General features: G+C 39.4%; 2 protein-coding genes across 4 annotated transcripts in view; one reads left to right on the top strand and one right to left on the bottom strand.

Annotated features, from left to right (window-relative positions):
• Positions 1-22363, bottom strand: part of LOC121959351 (glycylpeptide N-tetradecanoyltransferase 1-like) — a 30137-nt gene extending 7774 nt beyond the window's left edge. For 2 of the 3 annotated variants that reach the window (XR_015774921.1, XM_042508621.2), the window contains exons 1-3: positions 1781-1886; positions 1573-1675; positions 1242-1386 (exon numbers count right to left, since the gene is read on the bottom strand). Coding sequence is in view for 2 of the 3 variants with exons in the window: in XM_042508621.2 (XP_042364555.2) it covers positions 1242-1386; positions 1573-1675; positions 1781-1854 (322 nt within the window). In the remaining variant the exon portion in view is untranslated. Of the gene's footprint in view, positions 1-1241; positions 1387-1572; positions 1676-1780; positions 1887-22058 lie in introns of those variants that run through there. The other variant, XM_088069676.1, reaches the window with a different exon arrangement.
• Positions 22364-22642: 279 nt separating this feature from the next.
• The window catches only part of LOC121959055 (protocadherin-15-like), a 398851-nt gene continuing 397846 nt past the window's right edge, over positions 22643-23647 (top strand). The window contains exon 1 of the mRNA XM_088069675.1: positions 22643-23117. The gene's annotated coding sequence lies outside the window, so the exon portion shown is untranslated. The remainder of the gene's footprint in view (positions 23118-23647) is intronic.

Raw genomic sequence — 23647 nt, 5'->3', positions numbered from 1 at the left:
AGTTTGGTGCCACTCTCACATCTGTTAACTATGAGCTTACTGGAAACAGAGTGAAACAGTCTGTCCAAGGTAATGAAATCTACCGAACAGCAGCTCAACACCAAAAGCACAACAAGTAACAGTGAACTGCCATGCAATGTCTATGGAAAGCTGCGTTGGCCACTCTGAGCTCAGCAAGTTGCAGCCATTTTATTTTGCGGTGCAGTACGGTTAAACTAAAAGTCAGGGAAAATTTAACTTTTTGAGGTTAATTGCCAAAGAATACCAGCAGCCAATCAAGAAACAGAGTCCTGTTGCTGACCTACATTAACATGAACACGCCTCCCAGCTGCAAAAAAATGAAATTAATGCGGCGAGCTGCACTCAGCAGCTTGGTGAGTTTTAGCTCACTAATAACATATTATATCTTTTAGAAAACCAAAGTGTACTATTTGCCTTTTAGCGGTGGGTTAAATGCTGAAATAATTCTTGGCTGAGAGCAGTAGTTAACTTTCAGTCTCAGCAGGTTGCCTGACATCTTCCCTAGAACCAAGAAATAGTCAAGCACATAACCCCTCATAAAAACCAAACTTTTTACACTGCAGGTTGCATGTTAACTTAGCTTTAGAGGTGCAAGTTTAGCGGGGTCATCCGTATCGTTCAACAGGCTTGCTCTGGCCTTGTGTTGTGTTTTGAGCATGCATCTCTTCTACAAACCAGCATTATTTGGTAGGGTTATCTTGCAGCTCCAGTAGCATAAAAAGTAGAAATCTGTTGAGCCACTATGGAGATATTAAAGTCTAAAGTCAAGAAAACTGTTTCGCCGACAAACTTGAGGGTGTAACGTTTTAAAAAGTATAACATAAGTAAGCTGGAAGCTGTAGATGGATGATTGCAACATACTGACCCAGGGAAATATGCAATGAACATTTGACCTATAGGGAACAAAATACATTGCTGAGAACATAAAACCCTTTGACAGGTTTACTTAATGTGTGATGTTAAGAGGATACTGAGTTGGGGAACAAAGGACCCTAGGGGCATAGATACGCTCCCAGTCTAGCTAAAATTTTCCCCGTTTCCAGTCTTAATATGAAGTTAAGTCAACTGGTTGGACAAATATGTTAAATAATCTCATGTAATTCTCCCGCAGAATGTAAATACTTCCCATTATGTCAATCTTATGGTGTAAGTTTGAGACTGTGCTTTTGTTTTTCAGAATATTTAATCAAATGATTGCTGAAAGAGGAACTGCTTCTTACCCAGTTTGGGGACGGGCTGTGTCTCCCAGAAACGGTATGTGCGTTTTTTGGCTTGCTGCAGGGTTTTGGGCATACTCGGGCCCATGGAGAAGAGGTGGAGGGCTCTCTGGATCTCCTGCTGCTTCGACTCAGGAAGGGTGTCCAGCTAGGGCAGGACAGGCAAGGACAAGTTACTATATAATCTTTCCCAAAAAGATTTAAGTTTGACCCCCACTCAGCAGCAGTGCAGCTAAAACTGATAATCTCAGTGGACACATATATCTGTATCATATGTGATAAAAATATGTACAGCCTTGGGCAAGTTTATGAGCACACATGGAAAAACACAAACCATAGCAATTGGGTCTCTGGGTCCTTCTGGTTGCCACGCATCTTCCTTCTTTTGCTTCTTTTTGCTCCCTTTTACACTCTTGTCCTCGATCAGCTTCTTATCACTAAAAGACATTTTCATGCTCAGACATTTCTGTATATCACCAGGATGATTTTTACTAGATGAGTTTCTTACTATAAAAAAAAAAAACAGAACTGTAAATACTTACGAGTTTGAATCAGTCATTGTGAACAAGTGCGAGTCCTTGAAGCTAAGGGTGACTCGGGGTGTTTTCTGACACATTTGTGGTTTTTCAGCTCTTATCTTGGCGAGCAGTGAGGGGAGGAGAGTGACCGCCTCAGTCACCAAGCCCCAACTCCCACCCAGCCCGATAGATAACTGAGAGCAATACTAACAATTAAATATAACTTCTCACGGTCTTCATATGTCAGACAGCTGCTGGATAGAGCGCTGCGGCAGATTAAAGCTTCTAGCAGCTTGATCCAGGCAGCACATTTAATTGGTGGAGATTGTCTAATTGCACAGTTCCCATATAGTCTTCTTCTTAAAAGTCAGCACTTTTTCCAGAACTTTATGTCTCTTGTGACCGTGTTCAGTATACAGTACGCTAACACAGACCATAGACTTATCATTGGGTTGTTGCTTATGTGTATAGAATACAAAGAAATATTTAAATAATCAAGTAAAATTCCTAAAAATGGTCACATTTAATTAATTTCCACAGACGTTTTCACTCAATAAACTGCTTTCATGTTATACTGGTATCACATAATCTGTAATAAAATACACAGCAATGCAAACATACACTTAAAAAAATATTTAAATTAAATTATTAGTGACTGAAAAATGCTGCTGGCTTCCTTTAAGCTACAACATGGCTAAAATATTTTTCCATCTTTGAGCTTTTGATGATATTTAGATAGAAAAAAGGCATTTTCTTTGAATGTTTTTCAGGCCAAGGGCCTTAGCTGAAAGACAGATGGAGCAGGGACTCTCCACTACATATATGTGTATTTAAGTGTAAACATAAAAGTGAGTTGAACCTGAGATAATTTAATTTAATAATTTATTTCTTATTGCACTTGCCTATAATATTAGGGTTAGCGCTAAGTCAGCAGCAGTTGTAGCATGGCTAGATGCGTTATGCTGCGTTCCAATCATCTCGAAAGTCGGATCTTTTCAAGTTGAAAACTCTGACCTCCGACTTCAGAGCGTTCCAGACGTACCGTGTCGGAAGTATCATAAAAATGGCACTCATTAACAAGGGAATGTTCTTGTGGCAAGCGGCAAGGAAATTAAACAGTGATAACGTCAGCCTTCTGGCATATTTAAATGAAGAAGATGGGAGGAAAGGACGTGTATGGTAAAACGCCTTTATATATTTAATTTTATGTTGTATTTTTATTCTCAAACAAATTGCCTTCTGCTAGTACTATACATAACTATATACTACTATATATATAGCTAATATTTGGCTATATATATAGTATATAGCATCTTACAGTTCACATGTGGCTTTTCAGAGGATGCTGCCATTGTTGTGTGACGTCAGATGAGTGAATCTCTGTGTTGTCGGGCTAGATTTTTTTCTCCGATTTTCCGAGTCAGCGCTCCGACTTCAGTGGCTGTTTCAGTGAACTTTATCAAGTCGGAAGTCGGAAAGATCTGACTTTCGAGGTGACTGGAGCGCAGCATTAGCCTCCCCCCTTTGCACTTTCGCCAGTGGTTTCTGGAGGTTGACGGTGTGTCAGAGTCTCTTGCTTGAAAATTTGACAAAACAGTCCATTGTGGTCACAAAAATGTCCGCACACTTGAAGTAATATATGACACAATGAAAAGGACTATTTGTTTGAATCATAGGCTACCTGTTAGCTTAGTAGTTTAGCGTTAAAGTGTTGCACTGTTACACTGTTACTTGTGTTACTTGTTTTGTTTTGCACTGTAAGACTCGTACTTTTTATATTTTATATTTGTATCTTCTATTTTATCTGTTTTCTTTTTCTATATTTATGTTGCACCAACCCACCAGAACAAATTCCTCGTATTGTGTTAACTATACCTGGCAATAAATCTTTTTCTGATTCTGATTATGATCCGGTTAACTAGCTAACGTGATTACTGAAGGATTCGTGAGTAAGTTAGCCTTTCATTGATGTTGTGTACTGTAAATAAAATGGATTTTTAATGAATAGCCTGATTTATCTGCACTAATATGTTGGATTCATGTTCATGTATATTTTTATGCATTTTTTTAATTTCTGAGGAAAAAAACAATAACTTCAATTAAAACTTGAATTAAAACTCAAAACAAACAAAAATGTGGCTGCCCCCCTGCAGTAACTCTAAGGACCTCCTAGGTGTCACAGACCCCTGTTGAAGACCTACCAGCCTGGAATTAACTCAATGTTCCTTCAGTATGTTAAAATCAACAAAACAGAATAAAAAAGGCCACTTTAATTCCTGACTAAGTGCTCTATTCACTACTAAGGAAGGATAAAAAGACCTGCATGAAATCAGGAGCACATATTAACTGATTATACCAGGGAAACAATTTTTAATTAGAGAGAGTGTGTCCTTTATCAAGATAAAAGTAGCCCCAAATGGTAAAAGGTGTTTACTAAAATGAAACAAAAGGTGGAGAGTTGTGTAGGCTATTTTTTAAGAAAGGGATAGTCTTAATTTTGGAGGGAACGCTGGAAAGCTTCCTTTAACTTCTTCTCCTAATTGATTTTTTATTTTATTCTTACATTACATCAATTAAATAAATGAAATACTTACATCAAAAAGATGGCTTTTTGTGTGAGTCACAGTGATCAAGTCCATCAGCAGCCACATAGCTTCTACCTGGCTGTATTATTTTTTTCAAAAATAGGGTGCATCTATCGCATTGTGCCTTGTGTACGTTCTCCTCTGATAACCCCAGAAGAGATTCACTGCACTCCATGTGGAGTCTGTTGCATGCTGCTCGGATTCATCTTGGGAGCATGTCAATTTTTTTTATTTACATAGCCTAATATAACAAATCTCAAATTTGCCTCAAGGGTCTTGATAATCTGTACAGCATCCTCAGAAGCTCTTCACGCCTAATAAATCTGTATAACCACGAGTGTTATAAATGGTCCAACTCTTTGATCTCAATGTTTTTGACTGAAATGTACATGTAAAATAGGAGAAGGATGCTCTAACACCTGTCACCATTCAGGCTAAAGGAGTGAAAATTGAGTGCAAACCTATGAGTGCTTGGGAAAGCTCATAAACAACTTCTGATTTCACAACAAAGAAGGAGATATAGAGAAAAGCTGCATGTTCATCTTGAGGTGTTTCAACATGACCCAACATATATGTTTAATCACACTTGGTCCTTTCTTTCCAGTTCTGTGCCAGAGAGAAAGCACCAAGATTTTGGATGCAGGGAGGATGACTGAAGTGTTGACACAGCTGGCTCTGCTGCAGCAGTGAGGCAGAGGATGAAGGCTAAAAGAGAGATCCTATTGAACTACACAAAACACGTCTCTGGTGAGCTGATGTAGCCTCCGATACCTGGTATTTTTTTTGTCTAACTCTATATCTAGCATTCATTTTTGTTTTGTTTTCTTTTGTGTGCCATTTCTGCTTTTACATCCTGAAAAAAGGATGCAATATCCCCCCCAAGGGTCATTCAAATTTCATCTGTGCTGGAGCTCTCTCGAATTACTGAAAGAGTCACTCAGGTTTATCATGATGCGGAAAAATAATTTACTTATTTTGTCGCCAAGGTAGGTAAATCAATTTGGATTTATTAATGATTTCAGACCACCTGCAGTGATTACTGTCATGCTCCACACGCATACAGCAAATTTACTGTCTGATCATGTCAGAGAAACTGATTACTGTGATTCACAGCATAAACATGCTCAAATGTATATACATGGACATAGCATGATCAGTCCCCACTAGATATTTTTCGGATTTGGACTTTTTTCATTGATCTCTAAACATCATTTCACTCGCTAAAACACAATTAGCATTTGGATACATCATGGGGACATCATTAAAAAAAAACAACAACCACTAACTGTTGAAAGGCACTGCTTAGTATTTTATGAGGTTAACTTACAAATGATTACTAATCATTTCTTGTGAAATGTGATTCAGTTGGCAGTTCAGTATGCCAAAATGCCACCAAAACTTTCAAAAGTATGTCAACATACCACTCCATTCACATTGTAGGTAATGAATGAGGCTCTCTATTGGTATTGGTATTGAAACAATACCCAACCCTAATATTCATGCATGTCATTTGAAGATTTCCTTATTATAGATTATTCTGTAATCATTATTCTGTAAGTCATTTATCCATACCCAGGCCCGTAGATGGTGCGCAAACACCAACAGTGATGAATATACATTACCATTACAACCAATCAATGACAAACTGTGAAGTGGCAATTTGTTGCTATCTGCTCAGGGGATATAGAAAAAAACAGGCAAACGTGTGTTTACTTTGAGTGTGTGTGTGCAATCGTGTGTGAGTGTGTATTTGTGAGTGTGACTGTGTTCTGCTGGTTCCTGCAGTACACACACACGCACGCAAGCACACACACACACACACACACACACACATGCACACGCACGCAAGCACACACACACACACACACACACACACACACACACACACGCACAGCCATTACTAATCTGTAAATAGATCTGTATTGCTGTGATCTCTCTGCCGAACAAGATCCTCCACGCTTTGCCTTGCTCTCTCTTCTTCTTCCCCGTCTCCCTTGTCTGTCTCTGTGTCTGTTACTCTGTTGTTTGCGAGATTGGATGAATGAGCAACAATCTCTGCATCTCTCTTTCTCTCTGCTGACTCTTGTCTTTCAGCTTCTCTGACTCACTGCCTCTCAGATTTCTCTTTCAGCCTGTTGTTCCAGCCTTGTCTCATTGCTTCTCACATATGCATTTAACTAAATCCGATCCCTCTTGAATGTCAAATAAGTCGTCACGAAAGTAAATATTTCTAATCAGTGCGTAGGAAAGATTAGGCCATTAAGTATCTATTTATTTTTTAGCATTTCGCCTGAAAAATCAATTAAAAAAAAAAAGACGAAAAAGACGAAACATGTCCAATTGGACTGAGGGCCCATTTCTCTGACAGCCCAAAAACAAACTCCCATTGCTCTGTAGTCCCATTTCTCCCTAAATATACATCCCAGCAGTTATATCACCCAGAGAAAATGTTTGTAATGTACGTTTCTGTAAACCATGGCTACGTTACAGGTGTTAACAATGCTGTTGAATGTGCGGTAAATTTTAGGTATGAAAACCACTTGGTTATGATTGCGAAAAGATCACCTTTTGGCTTTAAACACGCGTTTAGTGGCAAAAAAGTTGCTGGAAAATTAAGGTCCCACTGGTAAAAAACACCTGGATTTGGAGGCTCAAACACTGCTGGGAAACACCAAAAAGAGTTGGTAAAAACAAGAACACCTGTGATCAGAGGCTCAAACCCAGCAGGGAACATCACAAACGATCGGTAAAAAACACCTGGGATCAGGGGCTGAAATGCTGCTGGGAAACTGAAGCTAACTACAGGGAATTGGTATTTTCAGGGAAATGGGACTTCTAAGCAAAAGATGTTTGTTATGAGGATAGAAGGCTGTCAGACAGATGAGCTTTCGGTGAAATGGGACATTTTTTGGACAAATGGGACTTAGAAGTTTGGGCACTGGGTGTGTTGCCTATGAATTAATGCATGTAAATTAAATTGTAAGAAGAAAGATGGGCTGTTTTTTTTTCAAACTTACTAACATTTCATTGAGGTCACTTAGCATTTAGCTTTGCAAATTAAACCAAGCTGTCATTTCTTCACACATAGCACCCAATAAAATAACTCTAGCTAATTTTGTGTTTTTTCTCTCTTTGTTCTAATTACAATAATATTGTTTGTATTGAAAACCATATGTCCACGTATGTAGACTTCAGGTAGATTAAAGGATAACGTGCTCCTTCAGGGTTTAGAAAGTTGGGCACCCCATAAAACACTCACAAACCATTTCAGATGATGTCAAAAACTGATAAAGACAGGATAATTTCACCTTTTTTTTAAAATTAATTTTATTTTTTTTATGAAAGAGGGCATTTAGCAGACTAACACAAAAACTAAAGCCAGCCTTTCAAGAAATTAGACTTATGTTGGATGATTCTGTAGTGTGATTCTCGCCACTAGATGCCACTAAATCCTCCATAGTGGACATTTAATGTGATTTCTTCCAATACAAGTGTTCCTGTTTGGCGAATAGGAAACAGTGAAACAGCCCTCTCTCAGGGCAGGAAGTATACTTTCCATCCCACACTTCCTTCCACACTCTTGTCACTCATCTTGATGGGCTGTCGACCTCAAAATGTGTCTGGCCTGAGGCTGAGCAAACTCCCTCCCCCAAAGGGTGAGGATAAAACATACAAACATGGGACTTTAACATGAATACACAGACCTCATGTAATAAGCAATAAATCACTTATACTTTTTGTTAATTAGACATCAAAAAATATAATGTTTTGACTTAACGAATAAGAAAGCCTGTGGGGTCAATTTGTGGAAAGCTTTTTTAAAAAAACATCTCCTCATCAAAGAGTCCAAGATGCTACTTTGATGTTGCCAACAACTCGGGAAAAGATCGGTTTTGTCCTAATTGGAGGATCTCTCAAATCATGTAACCACAGGACCTTGTTTATCGATGTTATTTGGCCAAATTGCCGGTCATCATGAGAGGACTGGACTGTGTTTGCATTCACCTTGAGCTCCAAGATTTCGTTGTAGAAGAGGTCTCAATATCAAAGATGCCCGGCTGTGTTATTGGCAACTTGTCATTTCTGTCTACCTCTGTCCATCTTACATTTAAGGCATGTAGCTGGCATTATGGTGACAGTAACAGCGAGCGGGCAGGATTCAGTGTCTCGTTCAAGGACATGAAGGATAACTCTTGGAGAAAATGGCTGTTGTGGGAGATCGAAACATTGACTTTACAATAATGACCATTACATCTACAACCGTGGACAACCTCCATCTCACCTCTCCTTTCATTCTACCTCTCTCTCTGTCTCAGTCTTGTGCTTTATCTGTTCCTGCAAAAGAATGAGACAGAAAAAAAGGGACAGAGACACACTTCACCTGTCCGGCTCTGCACCTTTCTAAAATTTCATTTGGCCTCAACTGAAAAAGACAAAAAAAAAAAAAGTCCTGACAACTCGACAAAACCCTCTGGCACTGCCTGTCTCACAGACAAAAAACACAGGCATGTATCTTTTTCGAAAATCGTTTCCAGGAACGAGACCACAATAAATCAAAGTACAACAGAGGTGCATCACTATGTTTGTACATGAAATTAATGTGTGGCTCACGTTCTCAAACTCTTATCAAACTCACTTGGAATGAGCTCAGTGTGTATATAAACTGATGTGAGTCCTTTGAGCTCAGCAGCATCCCAAACATTTGATCACTAACAAGTACAGTACACAAAAATACACTCTGCTGTGATTCATCAAAGTGCGCATTTCACTCAAGACACATTTAAAATGTATTCTCAGCTGTTACATCCTGTTAATCCTTTTATCGGCACAGACAGTCAGTTTCAAACCCCGAGAATAGTTTCAGTTCAGTAAATAAAAGCAAGCAGTGCACTGACAAAGGGCTGGCTCTAAAATATGAAGAAGCTGGACGGATTTGACATACAATTACTTCAACAGATAAACATTAAGCTGTTTATGTCCCCTTAGTGCAAGGTTAGTCTTGGAAACTATTTATTTCAATGTAATCTCAGGCATCAATAGCAAAACATGTATTAACAGGTTTGATTAAATGAAGAGGTCGGCATTTTGGAACACACACTTATTTATTTTTTTTGCCAAGAGTTAGATAAGAAGATTGGTACCACTCATGTTTGTTTGGTAAATATGCTGCTACAGCCTGAAGCCTGTTATCTTAGCTTTGCATAATGACTGGAAACTGGGGGAAACAGTTAACCTGGCTCTGTCCAGAGGAAGGACTGGGCGATGAAAGCATAACGATAATTTTCTCAATGTATCTGATGCCATCATCACTGACAGAGCGGCGGTATTTGACAAGTTTGGAGTGAGCTTTGTCAGTGGGCTTCAGCGGCTACATATCACGAGTTAGGTATCCTCTGCGTCTGTTGTTTACGCTCCAGGCAGCTGCTACCATGATTTCAAGAAAAGCACATGGTGGGAAGACATGGGACATGGGTGTGTTTGGGCAACAACAGCATGGATGGTTAGGTTTAGGTCTCGAAAAATCACCGATGGTTTATTTTAGGGAAAGGAGGCACATAGTAAGGTGAGAAAAAAACTCATCACATTCAAACAGGTCTGAGGTTGGGGGACCCATCCAATTCCCCACCTACCCTGTAAGTGCCCTCGCGTTTCTTATGTTATGTCATTGCGTTGGAGTGTTTCAACCTGATGGCGTCCTAATGCATTTCATAAACATATGACAGGTTCTGTCTAGTTCGAAATTGATGCCACCCTTGTGTGTATCATGCCAACAAAGCAGGTGCTGTCCAGTGGTGTATAATAACACCAGACACCATGCGGCGGTTTACCATGCACACATGAAAGATGCCTTTTGGTGTCGTGCACAAACACCAGAAGCACTTACAGTGTGGAGCTGTTTGATGAGTTCAGAATGAGAACAGGCTGCAAAGTCAGCTTATATATTACGTCACTTTAAAAAGGTTGATATGATACATATAAAATGTACAAATGTTACATGATTTGCAGAAATGTACAAGCAGCTGAGTTAGTGTAGCACACAACCCAATGTAAAACCACAGCTTGTTGTTGCGTATTTACTGATACACAACAATTAATTGAACATGAGAGGTGCTGGTATGCAGACTTTTTTTTAAACTTTTGGACAGAGCCAGGTAAGCTGTTCCCCTGTTTTCAAGTCTTTATGCCAGGGTAAGTTTCATTTTTAACAGACAGTCATGAGAGTTTTAACAGTCTTCTCACATAGCTCTCAACAAGAGAGAAAATAAGCATATTTCCCTGAACACCTACGCATTACTGCAACCTTTTCAAACTATAAATATTGATAACTTTTGCATAAGTTTGTGTGAGTCACCACTTATTTTTGTTTTTCTGTTTTCAGTGTAACGAACTCCATTTAAACTTTTTTCATCCGTGAAGCAAATTTATCCTTGACATATTTTTTGTGAACACTGTCCTCTGTAACTATGGAGACTAATCTACCCCCATGTATATGCTGTGCCTATTCATGCTACTATATAAACTCCCTGTCCTACTCGATTATATTCTGAGCAGAAAACAAATCCTCTGTTGGATTTTGTCCACGGTGGTTTTTGTATTCCAAAACTCATCAGTCACTTCCATTATTCTAGCAGCCAAACTAATTTAGTGCTTTAAGTGAACCTCCATATGCTGGTTTGGATACCTGCCAGAGTAGCTGGTAGAAGTAGACGAAACTCAACAACCGTAGTCAAAATTTACTAGCATGTACTGCCTGTTGGCTCATATTATTTACCCTCTCTGATTGTTGGTGATGTACTTCATGTGGAATAGAACTGGAAAGAAAAGGAAAAACAGACATTTACTCCATGCAGCATCACTATGCAAACTCGCCCTGCCAACATTATCCTGTATTCACTTTTTGTGTGTTTTGTTCTATTTCTTGTCCTATCTATCTCCTCCTCCTACCTGCATTTATAATCCTTTTGTTCTCTGCAAAGAACTTTGTGACAAGCCTGTTTATGAAAAGGATTTTATAAATAAATTTGTCTGACACCAATATTTCCGGAATAATTTAGTAACCCATTTAAATCAGCTAGTGACCTAACTTAGGATGCTGCGCCAGTTTTTGAGGAATGCCAGAGCAGAAGAGTTAAGGCTTGAAGGAAAACAATTCTCTCTCTGACAGCAGCAGCAGCAGCAGCAGCCGCCTTGGGGTCCGACACACAACACTGCGTTGATTCAGGAAACAGTTTGGCTCCGTTCAGGGCACTATTTCATCCAAATTTCATCACTAATAATTATGACAGAAGATGCATTGTTTAGACATGCCTCTTATACCATGCCTGTTGGTGCTGGAAATCATCCCACAGATCATGACAATCAATACTTTTCTCTCAAAAGTTTTCTGTCTATCTTACTGTTATCTTATCAATCCATTACTTGCCTATATCTGTTATTACATCTACCTTCTATTTCAAGCATGATCACAGTCTTCTGAAAAAAACGTGGGTCAGACATACAAGCCTGGCCAAGAAGACGATCTAGGAATGATTCACTGGTAGTTTAGACTGCTCTCTTAATCTAAAAGCAAAGCAACATGACAGAAAACAGAATGGACAAATACAGAGAATAAATAAATAGAGGTGTGGGTGGAAGAGAGAAGGGGAATTAATAAAAGAGGAGCTGGTGTTATGGGAAGTATCAAGCTGCGTGTGACTCAGTCTGGGAGCCTCCCAAATCACTTTGCTTAGAAAACGATAAGACAATTAATTCAATCATCTTAGTGTTGTTTGTGTGGGGGATGCATGGTTGATTGTGTATAAAAAACATTTTTATTGTGTATGCCTAAATGTTAGTGCCTAGATTGTATTTGTGTCAGCCTATTAGAAAATGTTTCTAATCCAGGTGTCATGAGTCAGTTTGTGTATGTATACCTATGACAAATAATGCACCAGAATTTGTATAATCCATGTAATAATGAGCCAGTAATTTATATGTAACCCACAAAAAGGTGAAGGCATGCAATCACATGATGAATGCACTGACAGGAGTAAAGAGGGAAGTAGTATAAAGAGTAATGAGGAAGTAGGTTAGGGAGGTGGATAGGTCAAACAAACACACATTCCCCCTGGAAACCTGTTCCGAGTCCCATGCGAAACAATGTAAACTTTGAGTTATTTTGAGGTACATCTCCACCATTTTTCTTTCTTAATGCTTCTTCCAAAACCAAACCTATGTAACTTTGCATATAACCCACGTCATTAACATAACCTACGTAAATTTACATAACATGACAACAGCCAACCAGAACTGCTTTCCTAAACCTAACCTACGTAACTTTACTTAGTTAAACCTTTATATTAAGCATATAGCGTGACAACACCGAATGATTGTTTTCCCAAACCTAAGCTGCATATCTTTACGTCAAGTACATATCATAATGACACCCAGATTGTTTTCCTAAACCTAGCCTACATTAAGTACATAACATGATGACAACCAACCATGATTTTTTTCTTAAACCTAACATACATAACTTTACTTTGCAAAATCCACAAAACTTTACATTAAATACACAACCTGATTTTTTCAATAAACCTAACATACGTAACTTTACTTTGCTAAGGTATGCCTTTAGTTCCCACTTTTCCCACTGTTATGACCTAATGTGTTGTGTGTGTGTGTGTGTGTGTGTGTGTGTGTGTGTGTGTGTGTCCAGGTCCAAATGCTTCGCTTTCAATGTAAAACTCATGATTCTCCATGAAAGCCTGTTTTTATTGTTCATTTGTGCATGAACAAGTACTTACTGTAATGGGGGTAAAGCATTTGTTACTGAGTATGCACAAAATGTGTTTGTGTGCGTGTGTGCATTTCTGTGTGTGCGTGCCATACAGATTAGCTTCTGATCCCTTCGTAAACCAGAAATCAATAGGTCTCAGTCTGTATTCAGACGGTTAGACAGACAGTTCTGCTTCAAAACATCCAAACATCACCTCTACTCCACATTCAGAGCACACAAATGCCTCTCTGACATCTATGAAAGACAGAAAGAGAGGGGAAGAGAGGGGACTAAAAATGGGGGGTTGGGGGTTGGGGGGCAGGTCTATTTTTGACGTCGGCAAAAGATGTGGAGCAACACACAAAAGACAGACAGACGGACGGAGAGTGACAGAGCAGGAGACATGAGCTCTCTTTTCCCTTATTGGATAATAGAAACAGAAAAAAGAGGGAGAGAGAGAAAGGAGAAAAAAATCACAAATACATAGTGTAGAGCAGTTTTTGACATCTTCAAAGACTAAAAGGCCTTTCAAGCTGTAACCTCCGTTGACAAAGACAGAGAGGAAGAGACAGAAGGGTCAGTCTAAAGACAGCTGAACAATAACAGAAAAAAGAAAACAAATTCTAGTTTGTTGTGCTGAACAGCTCTAATGCACATCATGTAACATTAAGGGTATAATTATTGCTTTCATATTGATAATTGTTGTCATTGGCAATTTTGCCTTGACATACCACAATTCTGGGCTACTTTCACAAATTTTTTTTTATCATAGCTGCTCTAGCAGAGTTTACATTAAGGCCTGGTCATACCAACTAGTACAGAGGAATGTGTCTGCACAAATTTACGAATGGCATCCTGCAGTGTAATAGGTAGAAACAAGAGCGAGAGGTTTGGTACTTTGGTTGATCTGGTTTTAGTTTGAAATCTCAGAGTTTGAGTATGGTCTGGACGGGCAAAATAAAAACTTTTGAAAACGATGAAACCCATGTTAGCTCCCTGATCAGACAATATCAATCATGGCATGTCAAGCCAAAACATTATAGCTAGGTCTACATATGTTTTGATGTCATCCTTCTTGTGTAGGTACATTGCCATGGCTTCCTTTGACTCCCTGTACTGCTCTGATATCACATTATTTGCTTTGCAACATCTCCCAATTTGTTGTCCACTGCCTTGACAACATACTTCCTTCCCAGCTTGTCACATGGTGCCGCTCTGTCAGTGACCTTCTGCGTCTACTTATGACATTTAAGGTATCCTTCTGCGTCAGTTGTTTACGCTGCAGGATATTGTTACCATGATGCCAATAAATGCACATGGTGAGATGATACTGCACGGTCCTTATTTTACACAACATAAGCACATGGCAACCAAGGTGGACCCTCATAATGGTAAGGATTAGTCAACAAAGTCATGGATGGTTAGGTTTAGGCAAAAAAAAGCACATCCTAAAGTGTAGAAAGAAACCCCTCACATTCATGCCGGACGCAAAATCTGGACTCCTACATCTGTTGTTTGTGGGAACTGTCCACATCCCGTCCTACCCTACAAGCACACCACCAATTCTGTCTGGATGCAAATGGATGCACCTTGTGCCGTTGGACCATTTGTGGGACGGCGTATAATAACAACACCACCGGTTCTTTCTGAGCGCATTCTCATCTGATGCCGTCAAGGTGGATGAGGGAGGTGACTTTTGTTGTCACGCTTGTGTACTGAAAGCACTGACAGAGCGGACATAAGTGAGAACAGGCTTGGCTTTACCACCTTTTTCTCATATCGCTTCCAGTAACAATTACACCTTGTCGTCAGTCCAAGCAACAAAATTATTAAGTATTTTCTGTAACTGAGGAACCAACTGCAGAGTGGACAGAGTGTTAACACTGGCACACCAGTACCTGCCAAACTTAGTGTTCGTGAATGGTCATGTGGTATGTGTTTGAGGTGTACAGTTTGCCTCGTTGTTGATGCTGGAGGGGGAGGTCATCAGATCATTAAAATCCATAGGATGCATCTCATTAATGAACATGTTTTTACATTTGCATGTACAGCTGGGAATTTCAGCCTAACATCATGCTAGTGGAGAGGTTGAGGGGTGACAAAAATCTGTCTGATTCACCTTTAGCATGGTATCCAGAAAATTTTATGGGCATTTGGTTGTTAGTGTTTTGGGTGTCTTGTTATAAACCAAAACGCTGATCAAGTGGAAATTTTGACGTGCTCTTAACAAGATGAAGTGTCAGTGAAGTCATTAGGGTTTCAGCTTTAAGGCTATGAATTTCTGTGCCACATGTTATGACAGTCTCGTCTAGATATTTCCCTGTGGAACAAGTTGACTGATGGACTGACAGACTGGCTGACTGACCAAGCGATATTGCCATCCCCTGAAAAAAAAGGAAGCAAAAACAGGCATAGTGTCATACTCATGCCAAAATCTGCAGTCAAACCCTCACGCAAGCACAAATGGATGGGAAATCTCAGGATAACAGGATGAGATGGCACGCACTCGTGTACACAGATGAGTCACACATACAGACACAAAGACATGCACGTGTATGCATATGGAAGTGAACAGATACAGGGGACACACACACACACACACACAGAAAGAGAAACTGTACATGCAGGGATCTTGTATGCTGAGCCAACACTGGCACAGAGGGCCTGGCAATGCTTGGTTGACTGGCTGCTGGCAGAGACGATGGGATTGGCGTAAGGTGATTGAATGAATCCGTTGGTGCAACAATGACAGTGTGGTTTCCGGTATTATTTCAGGGGAAAAAGGAAAAAAGCACATTATACTGTGAGCAGGTTGAACTGTTTCAACTCCAGCTGAACTAAATTCACCCTGCACAGCTTTCCTGCTGTGTGTATGTTTAGTCCTCTGCGGCACGATGAAGGACCGCCTGTCGCGACCCGTTATCTACAAAATTACTATACTTTACATTACTGCCAGGCTGCCAGCCTTTTTCCCTAAAGTACTGGTAAATCTCTTTCTTTTATTGACATTGACAGTCATTGTACAGTACATATCAGTGAACAGGTCATTCTTGAAATGAGAGACAACAATATACAGATTTAGAGTCTGAAAGATGTAACTGCAGAAATAAGACCAAATTTTAAAAAATTAAGCAATTTTCCCACTTAAATGACCAACATTGTCATTTTCTTTCTTTTTTCTTTTCTTTTCTTTTCTTCCTTCTTTCTTTTCTTTTTTAAAATTTAACTGCAGTTCTTGTTTGTCTCTCTGATTCAACTAACTGCAAGTTAAAAGCAAAAGTCTACATATCCTCTGGCTAATGCCTTGTTTGTCAGGAAGTTTCATTTGCGGTAGATGCAGCCTCTTAAAAAATAATAAATCAAATCAAATCAAATCAAGTGATAGATAAATATATAATCAGCCTACCCTAACACACCTGAAGCTTTATAACTGTTCAAAAGCAACTCGGCTAGATAGAGAAATCTAGATAAATATTGTATGACTTTACAGTCAAAAGTATCTTTCAGGCAATGTTTAATATGGTGGAAAATCCACCTAATTTGTAAGTCAAAAAGTCAACTTCTGTGGTCAGTGTAAATAGTTTGTTGTGGATTTTGAACTTTTTCATTTTAGAAAAGAAAGAAACTCATCTGACAACTTAAAAGCAAATGAAATGAAGTTTTTGTAGCTACAGCACGGACATTCTGTTGGGATAAAAGCTACTGACTGAACAAATAGAGTCCTTGCCTTTTTAGATTTGCTTCTTTTGTGATTCATTTAGCAGGATGCAAGAGGTTAACCAATACACACATACAGAATACAGGATGTATGGGCAGATACAAACTTTTAATAGGCTTACACGTACACACACATTGTCTGGAAACAGTCACAGAGGGAAATGGTTGACATTGCAATTTGTCAGTGACCGTGTAAGCAGCATCAATCCAACTACCAAGAGACTAGTCCAGGGAAAGTCACCACACACGAATATTAACACGCACATATCACCACACACACAGTTAATTGACTCACAGTTGGGCTTGTGTGTGAGAAACAGACAGAGCTGGGTAGAATAAGAGAGAAGCGTGTTTACAGTATGTGCATTTTTCAGAGTATGTTCTTTTGAGAATACAGTAGAGGGATTTCAAAACGAGAATTTTTCCTCTTCAAATGTCATATATCCTCCTCTCCGTGAAATAGACCCACTATTGTGAATCCAGGTCAAACCTGCGATCCCCAGTTGACTCTACCCATTAAATCTGCTCCACTCATGACTCATGAGATGGAGACCAGACTCAGTAGAATTTACAGAAAGATTTTTTTGACGCCTTAAGGTTTGTTCATAGTGAATGCAAGGTGAATTTTAGGGAAAAACGCTTTTGCATATAAAGTCAAAGGAAAGTTGCGAACAAGACGCAGGTTTGCTTCAGGCAGCAAGAACCCAGTCATGATGCAAGAGTTAAACACATTTCTTGAGTAAAAAAATTCAAGCTTTTCCCAAACTGTATGACTGCCACACAGCCATGCACTGCACACTAAGTTGACAAATGCTATTGTTGCCAGAGCAAACATCTTTACTATTGACTAAATTATTAAATAGTCAGAAACTATGGCATCATTTTCTTCCTTTTTCCTTCTTAACGTTGAGCATGCAGTTGCACGCTCACACAATGTACGCTGAGCACCAGTTCAGCAAGCTGGAAGCACCCGAAGAGTTAAGGGCAGAAGAGCATATCAAGCACCAGAACAAAAAAAACAATAGGTCAAGAGAATAGTGGGTTGCACTCAAAGCCCACCAGCAAAGATGGTTTTGTTATCTCTTGTGGTTTTAGACTGCTGGTGTTTAGTAGTTTTCCAAATAAAATTTGCTAAAACTACAAAATAATCTGTAAGCACTTTCCAGAAGAGTAGCATTTTGAGCAGCTGCAGCCGATACAATGACAACCGAATTTTACTAAACATTTGTAACAAAAAGCTGAGCTCCGGTTTGTCCAAAAGGCTCTCTTAAGAGGCTGTCCTCTCAAGAAAAATGACAAGTCCATCAAGTCAGCCTTACAGCAATAACATATGTCTACATTCAAATAGCAAAACCCTCTAATGGATGTAGTAACCATACACGTGTTTTTCAGGTCATGCTATAAAGAGCAAGAAGGTCCACCTACAATGCATGTTAATCCATGCGACATCCTGAGCACATCTATGATTTATATTAGGGGTTGATTGATATTGGTTTTTCAACACAAAACTTTGTTGAAATGCCTTTAGCAAATGTTCAATCAAAACTCAAACTTTGAATATCACATACAGCAAGTCCCCAGCAACGTTTTATTATTAAGTCAAGTTTTAAAAAAAAGAAAAAAGAAAAATAGCTCCCTGAGGTTCTACAAAGTAAAATTTCCTCCAGTGCTGACACTTTCTTTGCACTTTTTAATTAATTAATTTTATCAGTGATCATTACAATACACCGCCAATACAGATAACTGGCAAAATGCCAAATATCAGCTCCGATAATTGGCCAGGCCTATAATCTGTCGACCACTAATCTAGAGTCCGAGCAGCGATTGCCTGCATACAGCTCTCAACGGAGGAGGAGGGGAAAGAATGGGCGGCTAGCAGCTAACAGTGCTAACAAGGCGAACAGTGCTGAAAGAGCTAACAGGATTGCCTACACATGTCTGTGGCTGTGCGCGGCACTTCTGCAACACTGTTCCACCACGATGGGTCAGGATGGTGTCATAGTGTTAACTGCTGTATGAGCACAGTGCAGAGCAGTGGCGATTAGCTAGCCAGTGAGATACATAAAGGGACTCACATGCAGTAACATGCATGTGCAGCTATCACTAACATCACAGAGTTAGTGCGACTTTATTTTCTGCTCAGGATGCCTTTACTCTACTTTTTTCTTTAAATAGCAAATGGTTGTTTGCCGTTATACTGATGCTCTGAGTGCCGTAGCTGCTTTCAGAATCTAAAAGGATACAATATGAAACTGGGTGCAGGTGTCAAAAAAGTGAGTTTTAAATGCACTTTGCATTCAGGCGAACATATCAGACAGCTATTAGCCTACATTGTGCTAGAGAGGACATTACTCAGTATCAGGCAGGTGGATGTCTTTTGTAAATTTTGCATTGTTTGGGTAAAAAGAGTTGAAGATGACAGCAAAAAGGGGAATGAAGAAACATCTTTGCCTCTGATGCAGCAAAATGATGTAAGCCATTGATGATGGATTGAGTTCATGCTGAAACGCCTTCAGTGGAGGAGAAAAGGTGATGACGGTGTGGCAAGTTGACCCTGGGACCTCCGACAGATGCCTGAACATAAGAGATGAGCAGGGCAACATTTACTGGCAAAGGGCGAGTTTGAATAGTTGTTGGACATGATTGGTTTTCCCACCACGGGGTAAAATAGGTTTGGTGAGCTGTGTGTTAAAGCGTGCATTGCTGTGGGGGAAAGTATCAGTAGAATATATGAATCACTCTTCCCAAACTTTTGGTCATGAATTCCAAATGTGTTACACACTCAATGTGTGTGTGCAGTTGTTTGATGCAGAAAAAGGGGTCAGGCAGAGCTGATTCCTTCACTCCTTTCCCTCAAGTGCTTGATTCTCTTTCCTGTCCTATTCGGTCCTCTTGCTCCTGAGATCTTACTCACAGAGTCACTTACTGCACACACACATAAAAAAAATAAAATAAAAAAAGTATATTTTTGAGTGTGTTATTGTTGGATTTTGTTCCCAGGATTCACACATTACTGTACATCCACTACATCCCTCTGAGGTGACCCAAAATGAACCTAATTTCTGCCAGATTGTGCTGGCAGTGGATCCAAAATCCATCACTGTTGCACCACCTGTGCACCTGAACCATTTTGCATGGATCTGGCAGTTTTGACACTGAACCAACATCTAGAGACTTCAGCTGGAAGAAAACTATTTTCAGCAAAATGATGCAATTTTAGCTCTGCGGATGATAGCTCCATAAGCACCATGTGTCAGATTTACATGTAGTGTGGGGATGCTGACTGGGAAAGGTCTAATTAAATGCCAAAGAACAGGCCCACAGAAATTAAAAATGAACTGAGCAGGAGAAGCCAGGCCTGGCTGCAAAACATGTGTGAGGATGTAGCTGTCTCTGGGTCCATGGAGGACAGTTTGAAAGAAAAATGGGAAAATGGAGAAAACAAGTATTTCAGCTGAATAATGAAGGAATAAAGGCCCATTTAGCAAAACACATTTAGAAATCTAATTTTTCTGAAAAACTACAAATGCAGTGACTTGAATAAGTGTTTGACTCTCAGGACTCACTGCACATGGTCAGTTAATGGGAACAATTCCCATTTGTAATAATTTTTAAAAACATGAATATTAGAGCTGAAAAGATTAGTCTGACTGACTGGAAATTCAATCGGCAATGATTTTGATAATGGAGTAATTATTGTTATTTAAGTAATTTTTCCAGCAAAAGTACAGATCATTGTGAAGGTTTTCTGCTTTTTTATCTGTCTCAAAAATATCTCAGAAATGCTGGTCACATTATAGCAGTGGCAAGATGTAACTAATTACATTCACTCACATGTGCTTGGTTAGAGGTACTTGTACTTTAGTATTCCCATTTAATGATTATTTTTTGGGCTTTTTCCTTTATTCAGATAGGACAGCAAGTGTGAAAGGGGGAGAGAGAGGGGATGGCATGCAGTAAAGGACCGAGGTTGAAGTCGAACCCGCAGCCACATTGATAAAAACGATATGTTGTTCTCACAGGACAGTGATGTTATAAGAGGATCATGTAAAATGTGATGCATTGCTAAAATTAAACTACCTAGTCAAGTCATAATCAGAATAAACTTAAACATCTACAGCAGTGAAATGCAACCCATTAATTTGACAGACATCGCATGCTTTTACTTTTAAACTCATTATAACTTACTTGGCCTAATGTGGTTTTGAATACAGGACTTTTACTTTTAGAATATTTTCAGTGTGGTATTAAAACTTTTGCTTAAGGGGAGACACAAGGAATAAAACTTTTAACTTACGGATGTCAACTTTTTTTTCTTTTATAAGTTTTCAAAAATATTTTGTTCAAATTGCCTGTGCAAATGAGTCGTCTAATTATGCGCCAATTTAAATAAGCATATTGGAGCGAGGTCTTTACAGTGGGAACTTTTGATATCTCTTTATATAATTTCATATATCAGAAAATACTGACAGAAAAAATAATAACACAAATCTAATTTCGCCATGTTTTTAGGAATAAAATGTTGCATAGAATGGGGCTATGAATGATATATGACCAAAACCATCAGAAAAAAAAACAAAACCTTCAGAATATAGACAGGAATAAAACTGTGAAGTTTGGTGTAAGTGCTACTGCAGTGGAGACTGCTGGCTCAGAAAAAAAACTCATTTTGCGAAAATGACCTCCAAAGATACACATTTTAAGATTCTATACATTTTAAAAAATGTAACTAGATATCACACACTTTTTATCAACTTTGTATCACTGCTTGGTCTTAAAACTTTGATCAATTATGCAGTTGCAAAACTATTTTTAATTGTGATGTTACAAATTTGAAATTAGGTTACAGAATTCTAATCATTTTTACTCTCTTTCCTAATGTTATTTTTTTTTAAAAAAAGAACTTCTTTCCATGTTTTGAAAGAAATCAAACCAATTTTCTCAGGCTTCAAAGGGTTAACTTAACATTTAGTAAAAAGCTGTCAGCAGTAGGGTTGCCACCTTGGATTTGTGAAAAAAAGGGACACTTGACCAAATGTTTGGGGCGGAGGGCTCGGCCACCATTACCAGTTCAGACTGACCACATGAACATAAACTTCGGACATAGGACATCTTGCAGGTCTGTGGCTAAATGCTCCTGTCTGTAAGGAGCTAGGACATTTTGAACTAAAGCCTCACTTTTTGTTCTTCCACATGACATTTTTGCGGCAATAGTAGAATCATTAAAGATTTTCGCACTTACTTTATTGCCATAATCCGTTGATAAGTAGCTGTGGCCGTGTTTCACTCCATGGTACACACTGGTGAGCTCTGCCGCTGCAATCTTGTCTTCTTCTGGTGAACCTTTTTGGGTCATAAAAGTTGCAATGGCTGCCTGTTTTTGTTTGTTTGATACCATTAATGCTTTTTTCCAAGCGTTTTTCCCTTCATATTTTACGGAGATTTTCGCCGGACACAAAACGCATGTGGCGGAAAAATGTAGTGTCGGCGGCGTCCCCTAGTCCGGATTGTAAGTAGTTTATCCTTTTTTGTCGTGGTGGCTGGCATGGATTTGCTCCATCTCCTTCCTCGTCAGTCGTCTCTCCTCCCATTTCAAATGGAGACGCCAAAAGTTGGTGAAAAGAAGAACTCAGCGCGGACATTTGTCAGTTCAGTTTGCTGTCTCTCTTCGGTCAAGTTTCCCTCCCTGCGCTAGGGCGCACAGGTGTGACGTACATAGACGGGAACAAAACAGAGACAATTTTAAATAGCCGCAGAAGCACGGGGGACCTTTCTAGACTACAGAACGAAGGAAATCAAATCAGGTTTTTGCATTTTCCCCAAAAACCGGGACAAATTGAGATATTTTTATTTTGCCGGGACAAAAAGAGTACAAGTCTGGGAAAAAACGGCGGTGGCAACTCTCGTCAGCAGGTGCGCTCGTGATCACTTCCTGTCCTTCAGTGATGGAGCTCGAGGGAGTTTGAAGCTAAGATTAGCAAGCTGCTGCTACTGGTGCGGTAAAAGTTTGCTAAGTTTTCAATAAACTGCTGTGAGAGGAAGAGAAAAATGAGAGAAAGTTCAGTCGCTATTCTTAACCAGCAGGTAGAGAGGCGTTGCGTTAGCTGCTAAGTAGCGCTAGCTAAAACAACCTGCTGGCATCAACTTTCATCGGCTCTTGAGGACGCACAATTTTCACTGAAGAAACTGGACATCTTTCTCAAAGTGAATCCTTTCCTACATGCCCTACATGACAAACTGTACAGTGGTTTTACTCTTTGCAACGTTGGATAAAAACTGGAAATCACTGAAGACATCAAAGGTAAGCTGCATTTTAAGCTCTTTTCACTGCTGTCGCCAAACAGAAGAAACAATAGATGTATGGATTTTGCAGCTCCTGCCAGGTGTGTGTGTTGTTATTTGGCCGCCGTGCCTAAGTTTTGTTACAAGTATGCTTTTGGCTTCTGCTTGTCTTGTGGTGCACATGTATCCCTGTGTATTGTTTCAGGCTGCTCATTGTTTACGGTTGTGTTGGCCTGCTGTGTGTCTGTGTAGAAATCAGGAGGTGCCAGATGATGTGTTGCTGTGCTCTTTACCTGCATGGTGTAAGATGCAGATGTTGGTGTCTGTAAAGACACTTGCAAGGATAGCGGCGATATTATTTCCTAAATCAAGCAGAAATATTACTTCAGAATCTAGTTGTACAGGCCTGTCGTACCTAATTTTCTCTTAATTATTCATCTTGTATCTTTTACCTTGTATTGATATTATATATTTTCACTTTTTATATTTGCACTCTTTCCTACGTTGCACTGCAGCTGCTCAGGATAAATGATAAATGAAATGAAATTT

The sequence above is a fragment of the Plectropomus leopardus genome, chromosome 19, assembly GCF_026936395.1.
Source record: "Plectropomus leopardus strain MGB_pleo_1.0 chromosome 19, ASM2693639v1, whole genome shotgun sequence".
NCBI lineage: Eukaryota > Metazoa > Chordata > Actinopteri > Perciformes > Serranidae > Plectropomus > Plectropomus leopardus.
The sequence above is the reverse complement of the archived record's forward strand: the minus strand, read 5'-3'. Positions and strand labels throughout refer to the sequence as shown.